This window comes from Anticarsia gemmatalis, chromosome 25, assembly GCF_050436995.1.
Source record: "Anticarsia gemmatalis isolate Benzon Research Colony breed Stoneville strain chromosome 25, ilAntGemm2 primary, whole genome shotgun sequence".
Classification (NCBI taxonomy): Eukaryota; Metazoa; Arthropoda; class Insecta; order Lepidoptera; family Erebidae; genus Anticarsia; species Anticarsia gemmatalis.
This window is the reverse complement of record NC_134769.1, coordinates 5,446,438-5,462,847: the sequence shown is the minus strand read 5'-3', so window position 1 is coordinate 5,462,847 and position 16,410 is coordinate 5,446,438. Positions and strand designations below refer to the sequence as shown.

The 16,410-nt window shown below is 35.7% G+C and overlaps 2 protein-coding genes across 4 annotated transcripts in view; one reads left to right on the top strand and one right to left on the bottom strand.

Annotated features, from left to right (window-relative positions):
* Positions 1 to 5,778: 5,778 nt before the first annotated feature.
* On the top strand, positions 5,779 to 8,326 carry LOC142984019 (uncharacterized). The gene is made up of 2 exons (XM_076131303.1): positions 5,779 to 6,556; positions 8,210 to 8,326. The coding sequence occupies exon 1, from the start codon at positions 5,828 to 5,830 to the stop codon at positions 6,536 to 6,538; it is 711 nt and encodes a 236-aa protein (XP_075987418.1). The 5' UTR covers positions 5,779 to 5,827; the 3' UTR covers positions 6,539 to 6,556; positions 8,210 to 8,326.
* Positions 8,327 to 12,969: 4,643 nt separating this feature from the next.
* The window catches only part of ci (transcriptional activator cubitus interruptus), a 106,695-nt gene continuing 103,254 nt past the window's right edge, over positions 12,970 to 16,410 (bottom strand). For all 3 annotated transcript variants that reach the window (XM_076130948.1, XM_076130950.1, XM_076130949.1), the window contains one exon: positions 12,970 to 16,347. In XM_076130948.1, the coding sequence (XP_075987063.1) occupies positions 14,236 to 16,347 (2,112 nt within the window). In that variant the 3' untranslated portion in view covers positions 12,970 to 14,235. The remainder of the gene's footprint in view (positions 16,348 to 16,410) is intronic.

Sequence of the window (16,410 nt, the reverse complement as noted above, 5' to 3'; positions counted from 1 at the left end):
CATACACTTCTTTCAAACGTAAAGCTTTTGACGTAGGACTTTGAACAGCCACACCTCGTAAAACTGGTTGCAATACAAAAATAAAACATGAAGAAATGTACTAACTATGTAGTTTGTTAGCGAACCTTAGTACCTATATAGAGCGTAACAATTATTTTGTAGAAATAACGAACATCACTAAAACAAAAAAATATAGGTATAAATATTTACAGAGCGAAAGAAATTATATGATTCTTGATTAACCCGTAAGCCAGACAGAAAAAGGCACGATTTCTTTTGCACATTCATACATAATATTACGCTCTTTTAAGAGAGACATAGAGACTATATACAATGAGTTCTTGATTACGTAAAATATTCTTTCAATATTTTTATAATGAAAGAAAAAAGTAAATAATAGTTAATTAACCACTTAATGTGCACGAAACCTTGATTAAACGATGAAATATGGTATCGATTAGGACACGAGCAAATTTTTTCAATCAAAAGTTTTTTGGCATAAGCTACATACATACGTACGTAACACCATGCCTATATATACCGAGAAGTAAGCAGAGGTATATACGCAAATTGCAATACACCCACGTTTTAATGATAGTCCCATGTAATAGAGGCCTGGAATACAACCCGGAACCTCGTGATCAGACTAGAAGCAGCCTAAATAATGTTTAATGTTATAGCACTATTACGTGTTGTTTGATTCACAGAATTAGCTGTGTTGCTGAAATCTTGCGCAATAGCGAATGTATTCAATGTATCGTTAGCCTCAAGAATAATTTGGCAAATTAGTTTGTTTTGTATTATTGGTATTTGTTTTGATTATAATTACCTGTTTACTTTGTAATTAGCTGTTTTAATCTTCTTGGATACGTTGTGGGTTGTGTTTACTGATGTAAATGCGTTAATGAATAGTAAAAAGTATTTTTTTTTATATCGCTGTATTTTGTTTCTATTTCTAACCTTCAATTTCTTTTCCTCTATCTTAATAGATTTATAAGTAGGTACTGGGGCGTAAAAGGTGGTAAAGTTTTAAATTAATAATATAATAATATCATATTTTTATACTCTCGTATTTTACCAGAATCGATATAATGATATTTGAATGACAAATTGAAATCGATAAGTTTCGCAATGAAATATGGAAATATTTAAAAAGAGTTAAGACTTAAAGTTACACAGAACGTGTTTTTTAACTCAGAAGTACCTACCTTGTAGAAAGTGGAATATAATATTATTATAGTAATAATATTTGATCTAGTTTATTTTAATGACTGTAAAAACAGTTTTCGTTCTTTCACTATTTCATTATAACACGTCATTAACAGGTAAATAAGAGTATTGAACAAACAATAAAGATTTTTATTGAGTTTGAAACACGGAGCAGTAATTACAGTGCCATGATTTATGGGATTCTTTACATTTTTATTACTTTGTTTTATTATCTGCGGATTTTTCTATTGCATTTCTTATAATGATATATAATTCTGAGAAAATGTAGAATACTATATCTGAATAACGTTTTTACTGTTAACTTTTACAAAAAGTATAAGGAAGGTCTTTCATACATAACGTAAGAACAAACTATTAATTTATTCAACTCTAGTTGGTACTTGGTAAGTACTAACTTATAATGTTCTGAGTTGTAATTTAGGTCATATAGAAGTCCAGAACCGATAAGTGCCTAACTTAGCCAGCGTAGTGGACTCAAGGCCTTAACCCTCCCTGATTACAGAAGGTCCCTCTTGCCCAGTAGTGGGACAGTAATAGGTTATAAATATTTATTTTTAGAAATACAGGAATAAATAAAAATTTAGAAAACAATTTCTTCAACTAGCCTTAGTTCCTGTACCTACTGAAATTTGCCCGTGTTACCTTCTCAAAAATAAAATGTTCATGAATTATAACTAAAATCATATTCACCAATTTCAAACGAATTGATCTAAGAAGCTTCGTTGTAAAACCGTTAGTTCGTAACGACAACAAGTTTTATTTTAGTCTCGGTTCTTAAATGTGTTAATTTTACATTGTGCGCGTGCCTTTTCACCGTTTTCACCTGTCGCTACGACATTGACATCGTTATGATTTCGTCTCACTGTTATTTTATAAATATCTTCGGTTATTTCTCATACTTTCAGTTCTTTTCTTATTTTCGTTTTATATATTAACTATTTTGATTATTTTCTTGCTAAATCTCTAACCCGACTGTCTGTAGTCATATTTCGTTAAACATACATAAATAATATCACGCCTTTTCCCATAGTGGCAGGAAGAGAAACCGCAAAAGACCAGAGTATAAGACTCGGTACTTTTTTAAAATTCTAGTTCCTTGTTTTTCTTGTAAGTTACCGTTTTAAGTACCAGTTTTTTTAATCCATTACTGTCCCACTGCTGGGCAAGAGTCTCCTCCCAACCGAGGGAGGGAAAAGGACTTGAGATCACGTTGGCCAAGTGCATGTCCTCAACAAATGTGTTAAACAAATTTTAGGCATGCAAGGTTTCATCCCGATGAAATTGAATCATACTCTGTCATTTCTTTTTTGTAAATTTTGTGTATGTACTGTTTTTAAAACTAGTCATACTGTCGATTTCTAATGCAATCCTAGTTCAACTATTCTTGTGTACACGTGCCAAAAAACACGACAGTTGTTGTTTCAAGCACTTAATCATGTTTCTACAAAGAATACAAGTACAATGAAAATAAAACAAACGTCTATTATTTTCTTCAAATTGACTCATATCCGTTGAAATTCGTGAGATTCCTTTCTTTTAGAATATAATGGTTTAGCTTCTAGAATATTAATTTATATGTTTTTCGACCTAAAACCATAAAATGTACTAATTCATTTGTTAATGGTGGAAAACTCCGGTTGTTATATGCTTGAGTTTATTCAAGGTCTGTATGCGTATCACGTATCTCAGTTGACAACAAGTGTACGTTAAATTGATGGTCACTATTTAGTGCATTGCTGCTTTGACGTAACGTGTGAATCACTATAATCGCAGGGAGAAAACAATGTACAGCATAGTGGCTTTAACTAGTTGGATTGATAATATCAAATTATTTTTAAGTAGATGGTAGTTTTATGTAATTGGAATTTTAATAAATATAAGTTCGACATTTAGAACCTTAATGTGCACTTGTCCAGATTGATGGATTCAGGGACTATGCACTCCCTCATTTGGGAGGAGACCCCTTGCTTAACAGTGGGAATAAAGGGTTAAAAATAAATGTACTTATTTGTTTGAATCGACTGCAAATTCTTAAGATTTGCTGTTCATTTAAGCGATGCCTAGACGATGAGATAAGAATTATTGATGAACTATTGATACAATCAGGTAACGTCAAGTTCTTTCTTATAAAGGAGGTCTGTATACTGCAGTTGCAGAGTTAAGGCGATCGACTTTCTATCGCTACTAGGGATTGCAATCCGGTCCGGCGAATCCGGGGATCCGGCGGATCCGGGGATCCGGCGGATCCGGCGTGTTTCTAGACCTACCGGATCCGGCACTGACGCAACGGATCCGGTGCCGGATCCGATAAACCTCAAAATCGCGAAAAAATTATCCATAATATCATATTTTAAGGCAGAAAGAGCCTTTTGAGCCACGGGTTATATTTGTAGTTCCATCAGAAGCAGATTAGGGGATAGAACTATCAATATTATGTTACCTTAGATCTTTTTTTCAGACACAAAAATCATTGTTTTACTGATTCAAGTACTTGAACTTTACACTGCACTGCAGCAAATAAATGCTTTTTCTATGAATGACTAAAGTTGATTTTATAAGCACATATAAGAAATGTTTGATAGTTAAGTCTGTAAAACTAATTATCATGTTGTTGATTGTTGTCAATAATTAAACTGATTGTTCTGTTATTCAAAAAAGTTTCATATTTCGTTAAGTAAAATCCAAAAAATATAAAGTTATTATTGCTCTAGTCTAGTAGGTAATAAGTACTTACAGATAATTACATTAATAACTAAGACTGATAATTTAATCATATAGAATATGTAGTTTAATCTCAATTTCATTCGGTGAAAACAAAATAGTAATGAATACTAAAATGTTATAATTAAAGATGATATTATTCTTCATGATAAAATCTTTTATATCTATTATTTTTTTTAAATCAAAGTAAATTTACCCTCAAATACATTTGCCCATACCTCCCATTCATCAAAAATGGTGAACTATGTATAAGCACTAAGCAGTCTGTAATCCGGCCGGATCCGACCGGATCCGGAAAATCGGATTGAAGATTATACAGGACTGCAATCCCTTATCGCTACTATTTATGCAATATGCATAGTATTAATTAATTATGAATTATTTATCGTATTGTTAGTGGTCAGCCTTGTATCGAAGCTGTTCGAGCCGCCTGAAAGCTTATGACATGGCGTAGCGACTGTTGTCATAATTAAAATAACCGGGACCGATTATCATCGTGAAGATCTGCACAGAAGCACATTCCAATCATATCTAACATCTCTTGAGAGGCAAGAGCCCGTGTTAGAACATCAGACACATTCGCGACTAATTGTGCTATCTGTCGTCTACTAAATAATATAGCGTAGTAATTATATATACGTATACAAGTGCAGATAAATGCTTTAAAGAATAAGGTGCTGCCATCTTATCTCATAATTATTATCATTGCGAAATAAGTACCTACAGGGCTTGATTTTTCTTAAAATTATTTAAATTAATACATACATTAAATCACGCGTTTTCCAGAAGGAGTAGGTAGAAACCAAAGAAAGTCACTTGCTGCAATCTCTAAATCTACCTCTAATACGTATTTTTATAAGTGATCTAGATTATATGTTTTCAGGGATAATCGTAATTAATTACAGGTGCTCAAAAAATATAATGATGACTAGCTAGTCACTATGCAAAAAATAAACGAATTTTTCGTTAAACCAATTTTTATTGGGATAACAATTCTACTACCTAATTGCGAAAGTTTTTGATTACTTTTTCACGAAAAAACTATTCAACGAAGTCGCGGGCCAAAGCTAGTAAATCATAATTAAATACGCAAGACTATAACCCACCCTTAAACAATGATATATGGCCCAATAATAGTTAATTTGATTGTAACAACGTGTCAATTATAATCTTGGTATGGCTCCAAACATCTAATGATCGTTATTGTTCGCTGATCGTTGAAGTCGCGGTTAAAATGTGTTGTTTGACCAATGTCGCTGTGACCGTGGTGTAAATGTGGAGTAGGTCGTTATTGCGAGAATGAGAACAGGTATGCATCGAGATCTGGAATTGTGAAGGTGTTTTGTCATATTTTATTGAAAATTATACAAAATTTTAGTATTGAAAATTAAACAAAATCAGTCAATACAGATTATTATTTAGTACCTACCATCATCACTTTCCTTACTGTCATAATTATCGTTATCGTATCATAAAGCTATTGGCTACTTCTATAGAATTTTTGTCTTTGGTGAGCAAATGTGATGACTGTTTTCTTTTGGTAAAATAATCCAATTTATAGTTTCATTTTGTTTAGTTAAATATTAATTAAGTTTACAAAAAGAAAAAAACATCTCATTTTTATTTCTGTGATTCACATCTGTTAAGGTACGAACATTATCATAAAATACAAAACTCTTTGCAATCAATAACCCGTAGACATAACTCCAGTAAAGAGGATTACATTGATTTAGTAAATATGACTGGCCGTTACTGACAGAACGGTCTAATTCCGCTGTCACATCACTCTTCACAAATGTGTCTAAATTCGGTGAGCATATAGTAAATTTAAAAACAGACAAAAAAACAAACCATGTGAACCAATAGTGGTCGTACTATGATAAGTGCCAGAGGGTTCATATTGGTGATGTTGAGAAGCGCCTTCATTGTCGCTTTCCTCAGCATTCCTAACCCCATCGTCGCTTTCACCGGCTTCAAGAACTGGTCCCGGAAAGCTATCTATAACAAGATCGACCTCTGCACACAATCCTGTTATAGCCAGATTATCCCTGGCTTATTTCTCAGCAATGCAAGAGCCGCAGCAGACCCAGACGTCCTGCGACGTCTTAACATCACCCATGTCCTCACCATTGAAGCGCATCGGCTGCCGAAGTCAACTTTTGTTGATACCAATATTAGCACCCTCTTCATTAGGGCCTATGACACTCCTCAGACCCATCTCTTGCCCTACTTCCCAATGGCCAACGCCTTTATCGACGAGGGCCTTCAAAAAGGGAACGTGCTCGTCCACTGCCATTTCGGAGTATCCCGGTCCGCCACCCTCGTTATCGCCTACGTGATGGAGAAATACAAGCTGACATTCGAGCAGGCGTTCGTGTATGTGAGACAGCGGCGACGGTTCATCAACCCCAACCCTGGCTTCGTGAACCAGCTGCGGGAGTACGAGAGGCTGAACTACGACGTGAACGGGTTCCACCGCTTCGAGGCGTACATGAACGTGAACGCGAGGAAGCACAAGTACAAGATAGCGTCGCTGGCCGCCGTCGTGGTCGGTATCCTCGTGCCCCTTGCTGTCCTGGTGGGTTGATTCACGTACTAAGTCAAGGTACTATCCAAGTGTCAGTTTTGTAGAAATAGAATAAATTTATACGTTCATTCCGTTTTTCTCTTTTTATTTGCAAATGTTTTTCTCCAGAGTGCCTATAAGTTAATTTAATGGAGAGTTATGAAAGAAACATGGCTATAATTTTGAATAAAATGATAACATGTAGAGAGTGTTACCGCGTAAACTGGCCAAATTTATAGCTGTTAATCTGACAATGATTTCCATTTCTTCTAATTGAAGAAAGCGATTGACCGTACAGCTGACGAGACACGGCTGTTGTCAGCCGTTTGTTCCAAGAATTATTATTTCAAAATACGCACTAACGAAACATTCGTAAATAATTTTATGTCGTATCGATGTAAAAGACACAGAAACGTGTTTTAGTTTTGTAAAATGGATAATTCTTTCAGCGTCGCGTAAAGACTCGGGAGTATTTTCGGTTTCATCTGTTACTAAACATGATATCCATAAATTAGAGAAATCACGCGCGTCGCGTCAGCTCACGCGCACCGCGCCACGCCCAGGAAGTGCATTATTAATTATAATTTATCAATTGAGCGCACTTAATCTATTATAATAAATAATATGATCTCCAAACAGCTCGTGAAATCGCTGGATTTTTTTCATTTTTTATTATATCCGTCGTCCCGTTCGATATGATTGCGCAAGAGTTTATGAATTTAAGCGTTTACGTAAGCGTCATTTTACAAAGTTCGGCACGGCGTATACGATAATTTCGTGTAGTTAATACCTAGTGCCAAACGAGCAGACTGCTCTATCATTCGACATGTATTTATTGTTCATTAGACACCCTCGCCGCTTTTACTGTAATGTGTTGTTAAATTAATATAACGCCATTATTATTTTGATAAATATTAAGCATTTTCTTTTTCGGTTTGACGCGCGTTTTAAAATTCGTCAACAGGATATTTCACTTCATATTCTGGAAGTAATTTTGGGTCATCACTTTAAATGCTTAAATCATCATCAACTATTAACCATAATACGTGGTAACGGCTATAATAAATCTATATAAAATAAATTTAATTACATCACCAACAAGCCATTTGGCAGTAGTCAAATAAAAACCAAAATTAAAGTCAAAGAACATAAAAATTAAATGCAAAAAGTAGAATCGCTATTGGCATATAGCATCGTCGGCGTGATTCTGTTGTCCGTTATGTCCGACTATTAATTGGCGAGTATTTTGGTCCAGCTAAATATATGCAGAGGTTAGGCACAGGTGTTCTCAACACTGGATCGTTACAATTACAATTCTCTCATATTATACGGTGGCATTGAAGCACTTCGTAATATGCCTTAGTTCATTACTGCAGCGTAAAATCTTATTCGAAAATTTGACGTGTTTTGCGAACCGATATTCAAACGGCCGCGGAATTAACTGTTAAAACGTATTATAAAAAGTACCTTAATTCTTTTAAAATTGATAAACAGAAGTTACTAAATTATGGAGTCGAGAGATTATATTATACTTCTTGCAACTTGTGGTTGGATTCTCAACTTTGTTAATTCTTATTTTTAGTTTTTCAGTAGGCATCTCTTACAGAATAGTTAGATTTATCTACAGTTTTAGGGCACATTTTTTATTTTTGTTTTATTTGCCTTTATTAATGTATTTATTTTCTATTCCAGATGAAACTGAGTCCGTTCCATGCTGTGTTCCTTTTCCATTGAAACTGTCGGCGAGCATGTTCGCCGTAGAATTTAAGCACTTTTGATAATAATGTGTAGTTTTGTATGGCCAATAAAAATATAGTTACATTCCTCTACAGGTGTATTATTATGTTAGGTAAAATTTGATTGATTGGAATATAATTAAAACCACTGACGGACACAGATCTTTTTTAAAGAAAGAGAATTAAATTAGACCTTGAGTCCACCACGCTGGATATGAGCTTGGATTATTAGCATTCTGCCAATTTTTAAGAAATATCTGGCAACTTAGTTTTTTCCAATAATTCCCTTAACAGTTACATAAAGTGTCGATTATTTTTCAATAATCAAAGGGAGAGGCTAAAGCTAGACAGCTTCTCCCTCTCGAACACTTGCTTGGATAGTACCTCTAATATATACACATGTAAGTAACATGTGACTGTTTTAACTGGTGCCAAACAGGTTACTTAGTAATAATAGTTTAATATCCAATGTATTTTATATGTACGGTACTAAGATTTTCCTCAAGTGGATTGTTCCCTTCGTGTTGAATCTATTAGAGGTCATCTTACGAGGTAACATTTTCATTTAGCAAACACTTTCCCAAGGCACACGGGTGGCCATTATCATTCAAGATTACACTAAACTTCGTATTTATGTTTGCCAAAACGCAACCACAATATAGCTCGACAACAGACAACCTGTTTTAGATAAAATTTACGATACGAGCTCAAACACACGCGCAGCTGGACAGTCCTCTAGAACGCTGTAAAATAATTGTCATCTCCAACGAGATTAGACATCATTTACTTTAGGAGTCGTAAAAGTTGGTTATATTTATCAGGTGGTTATGTGAGTTGAGTTTAATTTATTGTAGTGCAATGCCATCAAGGCTACACGCGTGACTGAATAAAATATATAACTATGTAAGTGTTCTTAAACTGAGTTTAACTGGTTATATACAATCACGGTCACTTTATTTGCACTAGGTGCTCAAATCGGTCGGATAGATCATTAATGTTATGGGTTTTTAAAGGTATGTGCGAAAGGATGTACCCATCTAATATTTAAAGACCTCCCATAGTGAAATCAGTGCTATTTAGACCTTGAGTCTACCGGGCTTTTGGAGTGGGTCCGCATTGTTAACTTACTGTCTGGGTAATGGTCTTCTCCGGTCATAAAGAAAGGGTAAGACTTGAAATCCACTATACTGGCAAATTAGGAGTTGAAGACTTAGCATGCCTACAAGAAGCTTTTTTAAGGAACTCTCTGGTATCCAAGTTTCCTTCGCGATGTTTTACTTCACCGTTAAAACAAGTGACAATTCAATATCACTGTGTAATATAAACTACCCTTGACGGGAAATAAATACTTTGAAATACTGGTTTACAACAGATTTACAGGTGTTTCTTATTACACAGAAGGCCGTCGTCTCAGCCAGCCAAGTTTTGTTTGTGCAGACTTTTAAGCGCTTAAAAACTGGAAAAATGACTAAGATGCACTGAAAGTCTTAGTGTAAGTTACGAGCTCATGATCACGTAGTCAGAGAGCATACAAATAGGTACAGTTTCATCAGAAAGTTAGTCATGCATAGTGAAATTCAACAGCTGTACTGTTTGTAATCTGTAGCTGTAGTATATGTAGTGCATCTACATATTGTTTCTTTTGAAAAATATATCTGAGCGGTTACAAATTATGATTCTGGAACTATTGTATGTTTCGCAAAATATGTTTTGCGTTTGAGAGATGAGATGGCTCACGAAGACGATTTTTATTCATTATTGATTATAATCGACAACTTAGCAAGAGAATGCATGAAAGACTGATGACCGCCTCTAGCTTATTTTGCAAGAACCTTTCTTTTTCTAATGTAATTTTAATGTAATTTTAAACAGTAGCTGTTCCATGGTAGACCGAGTGAAAGAAATTGCGCTACTGCTAATTAGTAGAAACGTGGACTTGTTGGCTGAAAATATATAGTCGTATTTTTTGTGTCCCAAAGGGAATGCCTTTATTCTTTTCTAGATAATAAATTATCCAAAATCCCAACACCCACCAACAAACAATGGTAAGAAAACTTCGAAAAACACGTCCGCCATTCTGAAAGTCTAGAATAGAGTAACAAAAATAGCCATGTACTCGTTTACATTCCACTGGATTACGTCACCGGCCGCGTGCGAAAATAGAACGTATTATTTTGGAATCCGTTGCCAGCAGACGTATCAATAAAATGGGTCTATGTAAATGTACTGCTTCAGCCGGATGGACAGCCAGTTCGCGCTTGACTGATTTCTTTCAAAATTGTTCAAATACAAACATTTTCCCCTTTTTATTATTGTACAACTGATATTTTTGTTGTAAAACTTTCAACGGTGGTGCTGTGTATTTATTTCACAACTAAGAACAAAAATTACTCATATTTAATTATGTCTCGGTGACTCTTTGTTTTTAAATAGAAAAGGGCGTTGTCGCATTAACTGTCATTACGCCTACCTAAAATAATATTAGATTGCCAATAAGACAATCAGAATTAAGACTACTCTTAACTAGTAGTCAAAACTTATATAATCTCGTATGTTATACGGGGATATATTACATAGGAACTTAAATGTTATCTCAATTGACCAGGACGTCAAGCAAATTCTCTGTTTAGTTGTAAACTAACTACCAATCTTTATTCCTGCTTCAAATTTTTTTTTGCATATTCAAAATTTCCTTTTTTTGTATACTTCGTTCAATATATTTCATATTGTAAACGAATCAAGTATATTTATCTCGAAAGAGGTGGTTTATTTAAGACAACTGCAGGAACTTCGCGACTTTCATCGTTCCTCATTTATAACTTTCATTTTATGTCGTCCCCGACACTGAAATCTCTTCCGATGACGATGTCAATCGTCAACTGCTGCCGTTTCGGCCGCGACACCAATTTCTTTTACTACTATTTTACTCGCGGATGCGCTTGACAACACATTACCTTTGGTTGGTTGGACAGGTAATTCGTAAGAAGAAAATCTTTACCGCGGTTTTTGCTACAGGCTTAAAGGAATTAATTCTGTTATTGCTATCTGACGTTAAATTCTGTTCCCTAGTTGACACGTTTGAGATTCTTCCAACGGTAATTAACATTTTTTTAGGTTACGAATACCGAAAGGATTCTTTCTTGATATATTGGCGGCTATTTAAAACGATAAACAAATTATAAAACTATTTAAAACACTTACCAGTCTTTAATATCATGATGTTTCTTCTACTTCTAATGTTCTGGAACATGTTAACTTAGTTTCGGGAAAACACAGACACTTATCAATGTTTTCAGTAGGACTTTTACACTCAGAATTTTTCGTAACCATTTTTTAAGCCTAGTAAATAAGTTACACTACTAAACAAGTTTAGACATTATCCCACTAAAATACTATTAAATTTGCACAGTACCCACATAACAATCACTGTCTAATAGTCCAATTATATTAGTCCAACAACTAAGAAGAGAGCGAACCTATGCTAAGATAGCGGCTGGCGAAGATGTACAAAATTCATAGTTGACGGTGGCCTGTTTGGTACAGCAATTTTTTTCGGAAATACACAGAATTAACAAATAAAGCTTAAATAAACCGAGAACGTCCTGTCTCCCTGCTAAGTAAGTTGTCACTGCACTTTATTAGCAAACTACCCACATTTTTTTACCTTCTTCCATAATTGACAGTTATCTTGCATTGTCTCTGTAACTGTCACTTTAAACCGCTTGACTACCCTGCCAAGTAATGTACGTTTTCAATAAAGGGCTGTAAGTAAACCATATCGAACTTTGAACCTCTAAATACGTAGCCGGTGACAAGTTAAAAGCATCGCACATGTTAACGCGGCTGATATTTGATCCTCTCATCTTACAAATGGCGGACAGTGCCAATATTATGTACTTTACAAATCTTCTTTAAATATGAATACAGTTCATAGAACTGTGATAGAATATTTCATTTGTAAATTTGATGTAAAATGTTACTATATAAAAGTAATGTTTGTTGTTTGTTTATCGTATGGTTAGTGGTCAACCTAGTGTCAAAGTTGTTCAAGCGGCCCGAGAGGCCTTTGACATGGCCTAACGACTGTTATCTTAATTGACAACAGCCGGGACCGACTTTTTACGTGCCCTCCAAAGCACGGAGACGCCCAGTTCAAATACCACTATGCGGTCACCCATCTATGGAATAACCGCGCCAAGGATTGTTTAACCCACAGATCGTTTACCGACCGGTGAGCGCAACTCGCCGCCTCGCGTAAAAGTAACGATAGTGAGAGATATAGGAATACTTTTACTCAGTAGGTTTGTCTCTATAGGCTGGTCAGAAAGATGATTGTTTAAAAACAATCATCCTTGTACACAAGTGGAAAAGAGTTTGCAAATGCACCGTTTATCTTTAAATAATTATTGATCGTATGTTAATATTGCAAGAATTAGTTACTAGTTGCTTTAGGGGTGAACGAAAAGATCGTGAGGAAATCTTGTATATCTAAGACACGACGATTATTTTTGGCTTTGGGAGGGAAAAGGATGGTTGGCATTCTTACATGCAAGCGTACACTGTAAGAAACTATGTCTTGGCATGTTACAAGGCTCTTAGGGATGCCGAGGAGTCCTCAATGCTAAGACATGCCTAAGACGAGTGTAATGTTTTGTTTAAGTAAGATTTTAGGAAATGAAAATGCCCTGAGAAGAGCGTTTGAAATAAACCAATGTATACTTTCATAATAAGAGAATTTTATTTAATAGTTTCATTAAAATATCGTCACAGATGTCCAGTTTGTTCTCCACAAACATTAAAAACAAATAATTTATTAGACATACACAGTTCTATTACATTCATTGTGCGTTGATTTAAATAAACATTAACAAAAAACTTACTAACTAATAATCTCAATGAATAAAGTAAGAGATTCAATGTTATCAAAACAAAGATTCGTATTGCTTTAAGTAAATTATATTCTAATTACATTTAAAGTTAATATTAAAGTTCAACAACGCTGTAAAAATTCTAGAAAAAGTTGTCTATTTTGTACAATTTCATTATTTCTATCTAATAATCTCGTAAATCACCTTATTGTATAGAGATCTTTAAGGCTGGCCTGGTATATGACTTTAAATAGAAAAGTACCCGGTTACCCCGTTTTACGCATGGTAGTGCAATTGCCAAGTTATCAAAACCACCAAGCATTGAATATATTTGAATGAACTATGAAATACACCTTGAAAAAAAGTTGTATTTATAATGTGTAATGTCTAATAAAGAAAAATAAATGAGTTTGATGTGTAATTACTCTGTCGTTGTCATACGCCAGGCCACGAAACACTACATCAGATCTCAAATTATATGATTTTTATGGATTAATATCAACAATAGTAGAAATAATTCCTTGTTTAAGGCACTGTTATCCTTGTAAAGTTATGTACAATGTATCTTATGTACATTTAGGCACTTAGTTTAAACCTATACATAAACAATTATACGTAAATGCATTACAATAAAAATTAGTACTAAACTACTTGGAAGACGTCTAACAGATATGTACAATTTTGCATACAAACATGTCTTTTAACAAAACTATTTTAGAACTAGTGTACTTTATAATCTGTTCACAGTATCAATGACGATTCAGTCATTATAAAAAACGAACACTTTTTCACAACTTGGCTCTTACTTTTTAAAACTTAGTAACATTTAGTCCCAGACTATAAATAGGATTAATGTTTATTGTCATTTTGTATGAAGCGAAAAGGCCCTAAATTTATAAATATAAAATTAATCAGTCTCGATGAGAGAAAAGTTCTTTTACAACCTTTAGTTTCGCGTGCACCATTAACAGATCTTAGAACTACTTAAAAATAGCTGCCCAAAATAATTGTTACAAAAATTCTTAATTAAATAATGTTCTTTTTCTGCGGATTGACTAACATTTTGTCCATAACTGTTGCACCGGGCTTGAGAAAAATCACACGAGGAATTAAACTATTGAATCATTTGGAGGTATTGGTTTTCTTCATAAAACGAAGATAGGGAGGTTTGCAGATCGTTCACAACCATGTTGTCACCGCCTTGTAGAGGGTGGGTACTGCTTGACACCATTTCGGAACTCTTCCAGTTCTCACAACTTTCAACATACTCTAACGTTCTCTGATAAGTGTCTTGACGCATGGTATTATTCTGATTCTTCTTCCTGCCATTCGTTGCTTCAATTTGAGACTGGGAAATGTCCCAAACCTGGACCTCACTAGCCTGGTTATTCTGACCTCTCAAGCTGTTCATACTGCAGTCAGTCTGCTGTTCAGTCTTCATCTGGTTCACAGACACTCTTGCACCATTCATAGGCTTCTGACTCCCAGTAGACATGTTCACGGAATTCTGCACAGATTTCTGCATATTGTGTTTATTGAACTGGTTGCCAGGATAGTCCCACTGGTTGTAAGGCCTCTGGTGATTGTAGTACTGGTTGTTATTCATCATCGTTTGGTTGTATTGATGGTTGTTCTTCGGAGGAGGTGGGCCCATAACATTGGCAGCGTTTACTACAGAATTGTAAGGTGGAGGTTGAGGGTACGGCTGCATATTTTGGTTGTACTGAACATTTTGAGGCGGACATTGATTTTGCTGCTCGCAGTAGTTATTCATCGTCCCTCGACTCATGTTCCCGCTGTTGTCCACACTCATCATTGAAGACCTAGACATTTGCAGTGGATGCATCTGGTTGCTTTGGTTCGGATAGTTAACCGGTGGATAGTTCATTTGGTTGTTGTAAACCATGTTTTGATTGCCCATCGGATGCATTGGCATTTGATTCTGATTGTATTGTTGTAGCATCTGGTACTGTTGCATGTTCTGACTCCTCATCACGTTCTGGTTCTGGACTGGATATTGAGGTGCTTGGTTGTAATTCTGATTGTGATATTGATTCACATGATTCCTATTTACAGCTTTTGTATTACAATTTGGTCGAGCATTCATATTGACGTAATTTTGATTAACCATCTGTTGTCCTTGATTCATATTCATGTTCATCATTTGATTTTGATTCGGCACTTGTCCATTCATCACCATATTTGGCATGTTTTGTACCATGGGACTAGTCATGCCTTGTCCCATTGGACTTTGTAGACCTGGATGCATCGGACTTGGCATGCCATGACTTAACGGACTGGCTATATTCTGAGTCATGGGACTCGCCATATTTACCATGGGACTGGCTAGGTTTTGAGACATGGGACTGCCAATGTTATTGTGTCTTGGACTCATCATTATCTGGTTTGGCATTTGAGGACTCATTAAGCTTTGCATGCTTTGTGGGCTCATGGCATTGTGTTGTGGAGACATGACGCTCATGACGCTTTGCGGACTCATAACGTTATATACAGAAGGAGGGCTCATTACGCTGTGAGGGACGTTGTGAGGACTCATCACGCTTTGCGGACTCATAGCACTGTGCGGCAGACTCTGCGGACTGAGCATACTATGCGCCAAGTTCTGAGGGCTCAATACATTTTGACTCATGACTACAGTCTTAGGACTCATCGTGGTCTGCTTCTGAGGTATTTGATTACGCATTCTATTCGTCTGTTCCGTTTGATTCGCCGTCATTGTCTGCAATGACTGCAACGGGTTTGTAGCCACGTTACTTGTCGCTTGCTTCGTGAAATCCTTCTCACATTTCTCAGGTGGAACTTCAGGGATCACTTGCTCTTGTAAAGGAGTCTTGTCATCGGGTGATTTAGAGTTGAGTAAAGATCCGCTGTTGCCCGACATACTAACGTCTAAGGATCTTAAATCGACTGGAATATCACTTATGTTGAGATCACTTCCTATGGCACCTAGGTTTTTAAGTAGAGAATCGTCACTGGTTGCTACATCACTGATTTTGTCACTGGAATTGTTCGTGTTGGGCAAATCACTGGTAGTATTGTCTTTGGTTGCGTTGTCCTTGTCTGGGTTGGTCTCTGGTTCAGGCTGGTTGGTGGAGTCAGTTTTAGCTGGTGTTGCCGATTCCGTAGCCAATATTGATTGGTTAAGATATTGCATCATTTCATCTGGTATTACCAGCTTGTTCTCCACCATTTCGCCTTCGGCAACCTGCAAGTGGACAAACCATTTAGTATAAGCTCTCCTTATATCTTTCAAGTCCAAAATATTTAC